Here is a 12,643-nt window from a genome sequence, read left to right on the forward strand (position 1 = left end):
TATCCAAATACGTGAGGTTTCGACTATTCTATCAAGCCATTCGATACACGGCGTAACCTCGTAGGTCTTTAAGCAAAGAAGGAGCAGAAGAAGTATTGTAATTATTAACTCCATTGTTTCAAATATCTATTTTTTATCAGATTTGTCCCAGACACACCGAACACCAATTTGAATGAATGTATTCTGAATTTTTTGGCCAAAAGTGTCAAATTCCCATGATTAATGAATATCTTCGTCTGCAGCAGTATCTTTCCATGATAAAGTGACTCACAGCGGCAAAGATATGATTAATCTATGCAGAGATTTTATTAATTATTAGAACCATTTGTAAAGAATAATGACGGCTTTCTACGCACAAAAATAAACGAATGGTAATTAATTATAGCTTTTCTTCTTCCTCGCTGCAGGTTTTCCAGTCGCTACGAGCTTCCGTTGCTGGTGCAGAGTGTGGTGATGAACATAACCATGTTCCTGATGATACACCTGTGCGTGCGGGTGCGCCGGAACAATGCGATCATGCATATGCGGGAGCGTGTCTTTTCAGGTCAGTAGTGCACCGCTCATTCAATGCACCGCTTCTGCATCGCTGCAAGGGCAGTCGAACGCAGGCAATATGCTTCCCGTGTTTTTCCTATATTTCCGAACTCCTTCCGCTGCTACCATTGCTGTTCGGTTCCGCATTCTGTTACGGATGGAGCAGCATGGTGTGCTCCAACCCGGCCAGCTTTATATCAAGGTGGTTTTTCGCTTGAGTGGTGTTACCGCATTACATGCAGCAAACGGCGGTATGCTCGAAAGCACATAACCTATCGCGGCACAAAGACTTACCAGATCCCTGATGAGCAGGAGTTTACAGGAGCCACCGTCGTCATGGTCGTCGTTTGTTCCGATGGAATACCTTGTTAGGGAAAGCACACATACACCGGCAATAAGCATACGAATCGTGGATCGCTTTGTCCTTCTCTTGGTCTAGTTCTAGCCGCCTCCGCACGAACAGCTTGACAGAAAACGGTTTCCAATTCCTTTCACTCCTGTTGCAGTAGAAAGTAGCATTTCATAGTAGTTGCAGCACATTTGCATCAACCAGCATAATTTTTGTACAGCTTTTGCTACAGCGACGCTTTGTAGCACCTGAGGTTAAACGTATTCTAGAAGGGTTCAATGTTTTTGTTGTTGATTTCGAGTAGAGTATCCTTGTGAGAAACGAATTCATGTTTGTGTTTTCAGTGCAATCAGTTCAAACTTCTTGATGCTTGGAATGATTTTAAAGCCAGTAGATAGAACTAAGTTAGTAGTGTTTTGCTTCCCAAATTGCAACTGTTGCAGATGTTTTGTGGTATGCGAAATTTTTAATAATTCTAGTAGAATGGTTAACCAAATTGCAGCATAACCCTCGTTTAATACTATTACATTGTGCTGCAGAAGAAGCGAAAAACATAACATTCATGGATAACAGCGTTGCTAATACTTATCAGAGATACTCTCAAGTGGCAGAGTTTTTGAACAATAGCGCGTACTTGGAGATTCTGGAAGCAGTCATCCATAACGTGCATTATTCGTCTGCACTTACATCTCCAATTTATCCGGTGCCTCAGTTTACACCGTACTTACTTGCGCAAAATCTCATCAATCAGCGTTTTTGTAAAGCTTTCCGCTTCCCTTAGCTCGATGACTCGATCTGTGTCCATGCCTTGTTAGGAAATCCGTTTCACCATAAGTATCGTAAGCTCATCATTTCCACGCCCGTTCGTAGCATACACCCCGGTCCACTTGAGCGCTCCAACACATTCTGTGTAACGACACTCAACTTCGCACTAGCACATTCTCCCTTAAATCCGTGCTTTACTAGAGCTGTAGTAGATCTCCCTCCTTCGTAAATGCTTCGATAAATCCACGAGCACTTTTTGTTGCGAGTTCTCACAACCGATGATATACCTTTTTCCCATTGCAAACACGGTACTTCAACCAACTGTCAACAGGAACGGACGGCGGTGTCATTAGCGAGGTGCACGGCAAAGGTGGTGACGGTGGTGGTGTAATTAACATTCGCCGATCGTCGAGCACCAATCTCACTGCGACGGTGGCCGGTGCTAATGCAACGACCTCGACAACGGTCACGGCCAATCTCAGCAACACCACCAGCATCGGTATCGGATCGGCCCTGGTAACGCAACCGTCGGACGCTGGTGGGCAGCCCAGACCGCTGAAGAAATCACGATCTCGTCACTATATCCTGGGTACGTGCGGGGGAAAAGCAAGAACCCTAGGCTTGATGTTGTGCACCGTACTTCCCACTCATTTCGATGTGTAAAAACTTTCGCTCGCCTATCATTCATATCGAGATTTATGTAGTGCTAAGTGCTGCACGAAACAACATAACCACTACTAACAGTACATAGTAGATAACGAAACAACACTCATTTCATACTAGACATAACCGTCATACTCCGAGAGTGTGTGGTGGGAAAGAGAGTGGAAACACAATCCAATCATTTATCAATCTATAGATTTAAATTAATAATGTTTTTGAAAATTGGAAACGCACGTCCAATGTTTTGTAACATGGGACAAATAGGTCACAAAAACTCAACTCCAATTGCACGCATCTAATCGTTGATGGAGTTAATCATTTCATTAACCCCACAGTAACATAATCAATTTTCAATATCAAAGACAAATTATTAGAAATATCAAAGACAGATGTTTTTCCACGGTATTTGTGTCTTGATCCTAAGGACTCTCTAAGAGTTCTAAGAACTTCGAAAGAAACCATTTTTCCAGTACTCAACATATGTTGATGAATTTGCGGGCGAAGCTTCTATGGTTTCATTGTTGCGTGCTTTTCGCTGAAAACAGCTGACGCGGCCGTGATATTCCCCAAAGCGACCGCGTCCTTCAGTCCCTAGGTGTCCTTCAGTATGCTGAAGTGTGCCATTGACGTCTGCAAGATAGGAAGAAAGGTTTTTTTTTTGTCGATTGGCTTTCCCCGTCGTTTCCAAAGTTTCCAAAGATTTCCAATCAGCTTCGCTCAGTCGCTTTCCGCTAGTCACCTAGAGCGCACACAGAAATGGTTCACATTCCCGAGTCCACGAACGAACTATTGTGACTAGGAAGAGGGACTCGAAAAAGTATTTTCCTAATCGAGTTCTTCCTTTCACTAATTTAAGTGTTTCGGCGATTCCCAAGGGCTTACCAGCATAGTTACAGGTCCTTTCGGAAGCTCTGTTTCGCTCTCTATTCTTGGAAAGCCCGAATGGCCTTCGAAGGTTGGTGAATGGGTACCGAATGGTTCTCCTTGCCCTTGGGAATCTGGCACTGTTTGACGCATTTTCGCGTTGCGTGTACAATGGGAATATTAATTCCCAACAGTCGTCGTCGTCATCGAGGGATATAACTTCTGGTTCTGGGTGCGCGATTGGGCGAAAGGTTATCAAACAAATATCTATAAACAAAACAATCTGACGTCATGAAACGCTTGCCACCTTTCGGAGAGCTAAGAACATATGAAGAGCTGGCGTCCAAAAATCGTCAAATTTGGTAACCCATTGAGAGCATTAGCTCCACAAACTGTTGATTAATTGTCGTTTCATGTTACTTAACTGTTTCTCAACGAAGTAATCGGATAGCCGGGTTGTTTCTCCCTTCTGCGCTGGGTAGAGTATTGGGTACGTGCATTACCTAATTACGTTCTTGATCCGCTCTTGGATGAAGCGTTCGTGAAACTTCTACCGCATCCAGTCTGGAGCAAACTAGTGTCTGCTGATATAGTTGAAGGTCATGATGAACTTTTCACCGGGCTCATCTCCCTGGATGATATTTATCGCTTCACACGAACGCATATACCCTTTAAACAGCATTACGGTATGGAATATTCCAATAGTGGAAGCGCTGCGTACCTCCCGGCCTATTCAACCTATGTTGGCCATCGTCCAAGCCGTGCCAATTCACAACATTGTAGTAGATTGGGTATTGAAACACATAACGGATCCGGAGACTCTAAGTAACTGTGACCGAAGGCATTCAAAACTGATCGTGCTCACACACCTCGTGTATGTGGCGTTAGCAGGTATGCCTTGTTTAACATTTGCAAGCTTGTATCCTTTTACCGTATGTTCGAAATTGCTCGAGAATCAGGTGTCCTGTTTCGTTTGAGCTTTTCGTGACATTTAGGATAGGACAAACAGTCTCAGTCATTTTTTTTTTTTTTTTGCTTTCGCATACTAGTGTAGGCGAACCTGACCCCGCGTGTCCTTGTATATCCAGGTTTGAGCTTCGCATAAATTGTAAAGAGTTATGTATACGATGTTTGTTTTGCTTGGTCGACTGTTGGCATGTTTAGCCGTCTTTTTTTTTCTTCTTTTCGCTCCCTATTTTCGTTCTGTTCACTGTGGGTACATAATTCGTGGAAAGGGCTCGCGTGGCAAATGTCCCACCGCTCGCCTACAGAATAATCCAGCCAGCTCTGTCTATTGGCTTTGCTGGCGTATATTGTGTGTTAACTCCTGTGGCAGCAGTTCCTGTTTGCCACAACATTGCTAAGCTAAGAACATTGAAATGTTTCACCAAATGATGCCCAACAGGGTGGAATGATTGAATAAATTTACGATCTCAGAAAAGCAACTGCCAGCAACACAGTGGAGCAAATGTTAAAGTGTTTCCCACGGAAAAGTGTGTAAGCTTTGCATGCTGCACCGTTAAGTGTGCTGTTTTGTGTTGGTGGCGATTGCACGTATATATTCCACAACCGCTTGGCTGTTACCAAAAGGATACGAAAAGCTTGAAGGAAAAGTCCTTTCATCGTACACTAAGTGAATATCAACAGTTTCTTTTGTGTAACGCCTCCGCTCCCCCAGTGGCCGGAGGGCTAAGTCGTCTTTTGCATCTTGAATAGTACCGCTTGTCGGTAAGGATAGAATTTTTACAAGCTTTGGCACAGTTGGCAGCCGTGGTCAACCAGCAAAGCAGGGCGGTAGGAACAATATTTGAAGGGGGGCGGGTTGTACCATGCATGTTTCATGCCATAAATAGAGTGACTTTATTTCGAACGCTTGGCTTCAGGGTTGCATTCAGAAACAAAACACTGCTTTACATTTCGCTATGGAATTAGAAAAGAGTTTTCTGTACAGCTCTGTTTGCTCTGTTTGTCTCAGACTGGATGCAACAATGTCGCGTCGGAACAGTAGAATCATTCTGTTTTGTTGGGTTTCTTTCAGTCGGGAAGTTTGTCTTAAAATGCACAACTTTTCTCTAGTTTTTTTATTGTTGTCTTTGTATTGGTTGGATTGTGGGAAGTCTTATGCAACTTCAAACTTACAATCTTTTGTTGTTTGTTATTTTACTGATTCACTCTAGTGTTTGGTTTTTGTTTAACTTTATTTAAGTCACTTGTGTACTTGTGTTTTTTTGTTTGTACATTTTTTCGTTTGTTAAAATATTTCTTTCTTTTTTTTGCTACTCTTGTTATGCATATAAAATAGCAAAAAAATTCTTTTGTTATACATAAACAACACTAGTTCTTATTTTGTATCAGTTTTTTTTATTTTATTGTTGTACTAATCGGTTTTGTTCTAATTTACTATTGCTTTTATTATTTGCTTTATTTTTTTCCTAATTTAATTCATTTTTTCTTTATATATTTTTATAAGCTGACCATATTTGTTTTTCAAAATTAAGTTATAAACAATTTTTTTTTCATACATAGAAATGTGTCAAAAACCAAAAATAACATTGTTTTCAACATGCATGCCATCTGGTTGTGCCTTGAACTTCCCTTGTATTACTTTGACAGCAAAGGTCACTTTGCTCAATAAAATCAAGCTCCAATATATAAACAGCACACACACACGCACGCCTACACATACACGAAAGACGAACAACCATCGATCATTGCAGGAAGCGAACGTAATCGAAAACCATTCTACATCCTTTCAAGCAGGAATGCACAAAACGGGCCGGAACAATGTGTCCCGAATAATGAAACGGATGTGGGAAACCGTTGAAAAAAAAAGCCATCAACCGCCCCCCGTTTCGGTGGAAGGTCGCGAAAGGTTCCCGAAGCTTTCCATGACCTTTTTGGGGCTTGTTGAAGGGTTCGGGGCCGGAAATTTTGATCCATTCGTTAAGACAACAAAGTTTGCTTAAATCGATTGAACCTCTAAAAAAAAGCGTCACTCCCGCGAGGAAGTCGCTTTGTTGCCATAAGAAATCATCTGTAAAATGTGTGCTTTGTGTGCCTGTTTATGTGCTCGTCAATGTAAATCATTATGCGTTGGTGTCTAATCCTGCCAGCCGTACGGTAAGAGCAGTTTGGGATTATTCACGCTAAGCGCATGTTTCTGTCTACGAAAGGATAAACGTAGAACTTTAGAAGCATTAGACCAAGCTTCAATCAAAGTCTTCCATCAACGGCTGGACATGTTGCTAACACGCTTTAATGATGTTTCGCCTGTTATGGGGATACGTTGTTGTATTTGTGTGTGTGTGTGTGTTTTTTTTTTTATAGAAAGAGCTTTCCAACAATCACGTCAATCAGTTTGGCCGTTCGGGCTGACATAAAACAGGAAGTGGAGCTTTACACACTTTCACGCTGAAATCCTTATTAGTGTTATTGAATCGGGGTCCAGGTTTGAGTACGATGGAAAAAAACCCCCTCAGGTGGCTGTGGGAGTGGATATTTTCATTTACAACCTAACCAAATACCATAAACAGGCTGGATAAAACCCCCAAACGCATGATAGCGGTCCGCCATCAATCAAGCATTCGTTTACTGATGTCACTGGTGTTGACGGGGAGAATTCTTGGAGAGGTCGACAAAAATCATGAAATCCTGATCCCTAATGATGGGGCTGCAAATAGGTCTGGAAATCAACAGTCAAACAGTTCCATCGCCAGACTGTGCGTCGTGTACCCTCTGATGGTTTTCACTTTCTCGCCGGCATAAAACATATTGACAGCTTGATAAAATTAATAGCACAGGATTTGGGTTTGGCACGGTCGTGCCCTACTTCTCGGGAAAGCTTTCTTAAAGGTCAATTCTATTTCATGCATTATTGGAAAAGAGAAGGGCGCCCATCCCTTTTTGCGAGGCCGGGCTGGGGCCTGTCATTCGGTGGTTTCTTGGAAAGTATCGTCGTTTTCAGTTGGATTGTAATTTTATGTGATCTTATGATCAGTTTCGATTAGCGATAGTAGATTGAAATTCTTAGTTTCGCCATCGTCTTAGTTACTCGTTATTTATGGTTTTGGAAAGCTTTTTTCCCAGCCAAGGAAGTATCGAGTCTGTGTCTGTTGGGAATGACAAACAGGACACTATTGCATTGCCCATGAAGAACGCTTTCGTAATTGGAAATAGAAAACGAGGACTTTACTGTATCAACAAGAAAAGTACGTGTCATGTCGGGGAACCGCTATGATTACAGTTTTATTTTCACCGTGGAAAGAACCTAGCTGTTATGAAGCGCATTTATTCCATTCCCCATAAGGACCATCAATTCTTCAAACTCGGTTAAATATTTTTGCCACTTCATGAAGCTCCTATGGCAGACATGTAGTACGAATAAAGCTAACCGGTACAGTCATAACAATTGCGTTCTCAGCCTGGTTCAAATCGAAACGCTTGTTCGTACGTTTTGGAATTCATAAAGTAAATAATCGTAATGTTCCTCCTTCTGCCTTGCCACACCTCCGTTACGATGTGTTCCAAACGCGCTACGTTACGATCCTTCACGATGACAGCAAAGTTATGGCCGTTGGATTCATCCGCGAAAAGAGAAGCGGCTAGCCACAAGGAAAAATAATCCCATTTGCCCTTACAGCGAATACGCTTGTCTATTCTATTGCGTGTGGCATAACCTACGAAGAAAACGAGGGAAAAGTGTCAACCATCCTCATTGACGTGCTTTTGCTGTGATTAAAAATTGGCTTCATTTGTGGGCAGTAAAATATAGCGCGTGGCTCGCAAAGAAATAGAATTTTACGATGCTAGTTTGCATGTTTCGCGTTTCATTATAGTTTATTTCCTGAAAGACCTTCGCCATTGGCCAACTATTGGTCAACAACTGTGTATTTTAGTATATGTCTTTAATTATGTTAATGTTTTTCATTTCCAGTGCTAGGATAATCTTAAAATGATCATACAAATTCCATTTCCTCCATCGTTCAAGTCCATATGTCCTTTGTCCCACCTATTTTTCATCAACAAGAAGTCATCTGTACATTTTTAAGTCTAACAGTGCTTATGTTTGGACCAGTATTTTATGTTACAACTTTGAAAATAATCTTGAATATATCGTTTCATCTTCTGCTTTACGCTTCCTCGCCATTGCTACCTGATGGATGTAACAGATTTCGACTCGCGTTACTTCTGGCAGTGGACGGATTTCCAATCGTACGTCGATTTTATGCTCGTCGTATGGGCAGTTGGTGCTGCCATCACGTATCTGATGCTTTCCGTTACCTGGTTTATGGAGACAATCGGCTTCCTAGCCGTCTTTACCGAGGCAATGTTAGGTGAGTGTACACGAAGGAGAGGAGCATCGTAATGTGAAAGGTTTTATTAAATTTCTACTTTAACCCTTGCAGGCCTTCCACAGTTTGTAAGGAACTATAAAAATAAATCTACCCATGGAATGAGCATCTGCATGGTGATCATGTGGACTGCTGGTGATATGTTTAAGACTGGTTACTTTATTTTAAGACATGCACCTACACAATTCTGGATCTGCGGTACGCTGCAGGTAAGTCTCCTGCAGCAAAACTATACTGTAGATAATGATAATGGCTTTAAAAAAGAAAACATTAACCTAGCGTGTTTTTTCCCACCGTTTTAGGTCAGCCTAGATCTCGCAATTTTGCTGCAGGTCTACATTTATCGTAAAAATCCTGCGCCCCGTAATGCGCATCGCGGCGATTAGCAGTTTGCCCCCCAAAATATAACTATTCAAGGCAGCGTTAACAACAACAACAGTAACAAGAACAGTATCCATTCGCATCGTAACCATTCGTCAATTCGTAGCAGCAGCTATGGCCGGACTGCTGCTGAGCAGCAGCAACAACCGTTGGGCAGTCCGGGTAATGGCTGTACGCTACTCTCTTCTCCAGATTCCAACGACACGGCTCCGATTCTTCCGGGACGTCGTGACGTTGGGGTCGGCTGTAATCGACTCTTGGGGCTTGCCCCGTTGGCAACGGCATGTTCCTCGTCAGCTGCGTCTTCCTTCTACAATAGCATGCTCGGTGCAGAATGTTCCGTTTCGCTACGTTCGCGCGATCGCAGCTCGTTAACACCTGGCCGCAATAGCCAAACGACGGTTGGTAAGAGTAATCGTCTAGCCACCCGGTTCCAGCACTCCAAATCACACTCGATTTCTTCGTCTCCCCGGGAAATGACACCGGTACGAAATTCGACCGTTATAAGTGTGCGTGGTGGATCGGACAAATTTAGTGATCGTCAGAAAACGGCCTCTTTACCACTGCCCAAGCGAAGGCAACTTAGTTTGAGCGCCCATGAAACTACCAATCTGGGCGTAGAGGAATGTGGCAACGATCACAATGTCAGCGATGAACAACAACCTTCATCACACGTGAATATTCCGACGGAAGAAACTTTTAACGGTAGCTCTTTGGCCGGTGACAATTGTTCGTTCGATACGGCAACTTCCGGGCTGTGTGGTCCACAGCAGGTGCGTGATTCTAGCTGCACACTGAACAGCAATAGCTACAAGGAACAGTACATCCTAGGCTGCGGCCATTATCGTAGTAATCTAAAGCATTACGATGCACTGTTGGCCGGTGGTGGTTGTGTGACCGGTCTGCGCAAGGACGACGATGTCGATGCCTTAGCGATGGTAGAATTTGGTGAGCGAAAGGACAACGCTTCCACCGGCAAGCAGCAAGAATCTGACCCGCGCGAAAGTGAAGTGAGCAACGAGGATGAAAAGATTGCGACCGTACAGCCAAAGACGCACCACTATCCGACCAACGCCAAATCGCTCGAGGACATCTTATGACGACACGCATCACTGGCCTTCTGGCCAGTGATGAATGTAGAGCAAATACGACGGCTGGAGCAGCATCAGAGACGGGGGTGGCATCCGTCCACCGTAACAACCATATCCACTACAAACAATGAATCTCGCCCGATGAGGTCAGTAGAAACGCAAACCGATCAGCTAGAAGGAATCGGAACCTGCTGTTGCGGTGACGATGCAGCCAGCGTGTCCGGACTGGTGCCTGAACTGGGTCACGATGATGAGGAGCAGCAAGAAGGCAAACCGTTCGTCTCGGGCAAAGGACGCGAAGGTGAGCATTGCTCGCTGCGCAACGGAGAAGAAGCCTTTCAGATGGATCAGGTCGTAGTGAATGGAAGTGGTGGTGGTCGCGCGGAGGATTCGATTCGCTGTGAATCGGAGTTGAAATCTATCGCGGCAAAGCTTAACATTGATCCTGAGGAAGTGGAAGACGAGGATGAAATGGAACAGGACGATGAAGCAGTGGAACGGTCGCGCCGTGTGCGGCTGGTCGCGGCAAACAACATGTTCAACTTCAATAAGCTTGAAATCCTAAACGAACGATCGTGTTCCGCTAGTGGCAGCAGCGAAGGAGGCAGCCAGCGTGCCAACATCACCGTTCCTACGCTGCTTCGTTCATCGTCCGGCGGTGGCACCAGTATGAGCGATAGCAATCGTAATCTATGCGAAAATGAGGCAACAGTTGCAGTGGACGATGTGTTTGCCGCAGCTGCCAGTGCTAATGAGCAATTTAAGCAGCGTGAAGGAAACTCGAAAGAACCGGCACAACCAACATCATCTGCGATCGGCATTAAAGGACTTGGCGCACGGCTAGATTCCCTGGATGCTATTTTCATTCAAGAAAGTCCGGAAGTAATTTTATAGCATCGGCCACCGGCGTTACGCTTCCTTCGTCTAACTTCGATGGCCTTATGAGGAGGGGAATCGACCAAAGAGAAGAAAAACAAATTTAGAACAGCAAAAGCGCAATGGATGCTTACTTACTGGGTATAGTGAACAAAGAGCAACTGGATGTTGTTGACGAACGAAAAACCAAAACACACCGCAAACTGCAACTTGAATAGAATAATATTTTTGGGGGGTTTTTTAAGCAAAACAAACACAACCGCGCACGGATACAACCGTTGGGCGCACTCGTTGATTTCATCCATATTCATTCTTTGCCGAACGAAGCTTCTTGCTGAACTCGGCTGAGTTTGTGTGCGAGTGTGGCGGTAGGCATTATTTATCAAAAGGTGTATAGGTGTAAACTAAGCCGGATAAAAGATTGTATAAAATATTAGCAAAGACAGAGACTTTATTTTTGTAGCAAAAGTGTTTGCGATGGCAAACACTGTATCATTATAGTCATTAGGTTTAATCTGCATTCGCGCGAAATGCATGAAGAAAGCGTGCGAGGAAATAAGTTTCACTTTGTTTTTGGTTTACTTACCACCAAATTTAGCTCCAACAATCAGCCGAATCATTATTGCTTCCGCGTATGACAAAAAGTGTTCTTTCCATGTGGAGTTCTTTTCTCAAAAGGGTATATAGCTTGTAAAAGCATGAAATGACGGTGTAAGACATCGGACTATTAAAAGGGACTAAATTAGTGATGAAGTAATACAACTTCTATAGTCTGCATTAAAACGGAAGCAATTGTAGCTTAAAGGCGATGAAACGATTGATGTGAGTCAATATAAGAAGGCATTTCTCGCCTATTTGTATGCAATAAGATTCGGAATTAGTTACATAGTTTAATATCGGAATCGTAATCAAATTAAGTTAATGTCTACTATTTGTGTTCGTTTTCTTTTCGTTTTATTCTCTTTCATCTTCAATTTTTGATTTCAAATTCTGTCTTCGTCTATTGCTTAAATTGGTATGACTTGTGTACGCTTGTGGTTTATTTACTTTGTTTTGTAAAGTAATACAAAAATACGACAAAAAACCACTAGTCAGGATAGGAGAAAGCGAATGAAGCAAACAATCACACAAATGAAAACCCATACTGCACTTTAATCAATACTTCGCGGTAACACTTAACGCTACTTCCATACGATGGGCAATAACAAAGCAAAGGAAAACATAGCAAATATTAATTTAAAACTCGAAACTAGGAAAAACATAATCACACACACACACGGGTACGTTGCATCGAAATTGAAGAGGAAATTTATCAAGGAACGGGGAACGTGTAATCTAAAATCTTCCCTCGCTGTACGAAATGCAACGGATACCAACGTTTCTATACTGGCAAAAACTAATCTTCTCTTTTATCCAACTTTTAAAATAATTTAGCACCCTTTTTTATGTGTCTCTTAGTAAAGTTGATAGGAGAGTTCTTTATTGAGAATGACAAGGAATCGAAAATAATTCCAGCATGTTTCGTCTTTTTTTTAAAGCAAAACTCTAAATGTACCGTATCGTGTAAAACAACCAAACGCGTAAAAGGGACTTACAGAATAAGCAATCGTCATTGGAAGAAGGAAGGTAGTTTTCTTCTGTGTAATCGTTAAGAAGAAAAAAAAACACTGTACTATCAAAACATAATCGACACTACTACTACCACTACCGATGAATGTTGGAGCATTGTAAGCAACCAGTCAAGTGCCATCTGTTTTAATTGTACTATT

At 42.8% G+C, this 12,643-nt stretch overlaps 1 protein-coding gene across 2 annotated transcripts in view; it reads left to right on the forward strand.

Moving 5' to 3' along the window:
- LOC126565014 (solute carrier family 66 member 2) overlaps positions 1-9,015 on the forward strand; it is a 204,660-nt gene extending 195,645 nt beyond the window's left edge. The window contains exons 3-7 of one of the 2 annotated variants that reach the window (XM_050222149.1): positions 408-544; positions 1,980-2,237; positions 8,344-8,508; positions 8,581-8,735; positions 8,829-9,015. In XM_050222149.1, coding sequence (XP_050078106.1) covers positions 408-544; positions 1,980-2,237; positions 8,344-8,508; positions 8,581-8,735; positions 8,829-8,912 — 799 coding nt within the window. In that variant the 3' untranslated portion in view covers positions 8,913-9,015. The remainder of the gene's footprint in view (positions 1-407; positions 545-1,979; positions 2,238-8,343; positions 8,509-8,580; positions 8,736-8,828) is intronic. The other variant, XM_050222151.1, reaches the window with a different exon arrangement.
- Positions 9,016-12,643: the final 3,628 nt, after the last annotated feature.

This window comes from Anopheles maculipalpis, chromosome 3RL (genome assembly GCF_943734695.1).
Source record: "Anopheles maculipalpis chromosome 3RL, idAnoMacuDA_375_x, whole genome shotgun sequence".
NCBI lineage: Eukaryota > Metazoa > Arthropoda > Insecta > Diptera > Culicidae > Anopheles > Anopheles maculipalpis.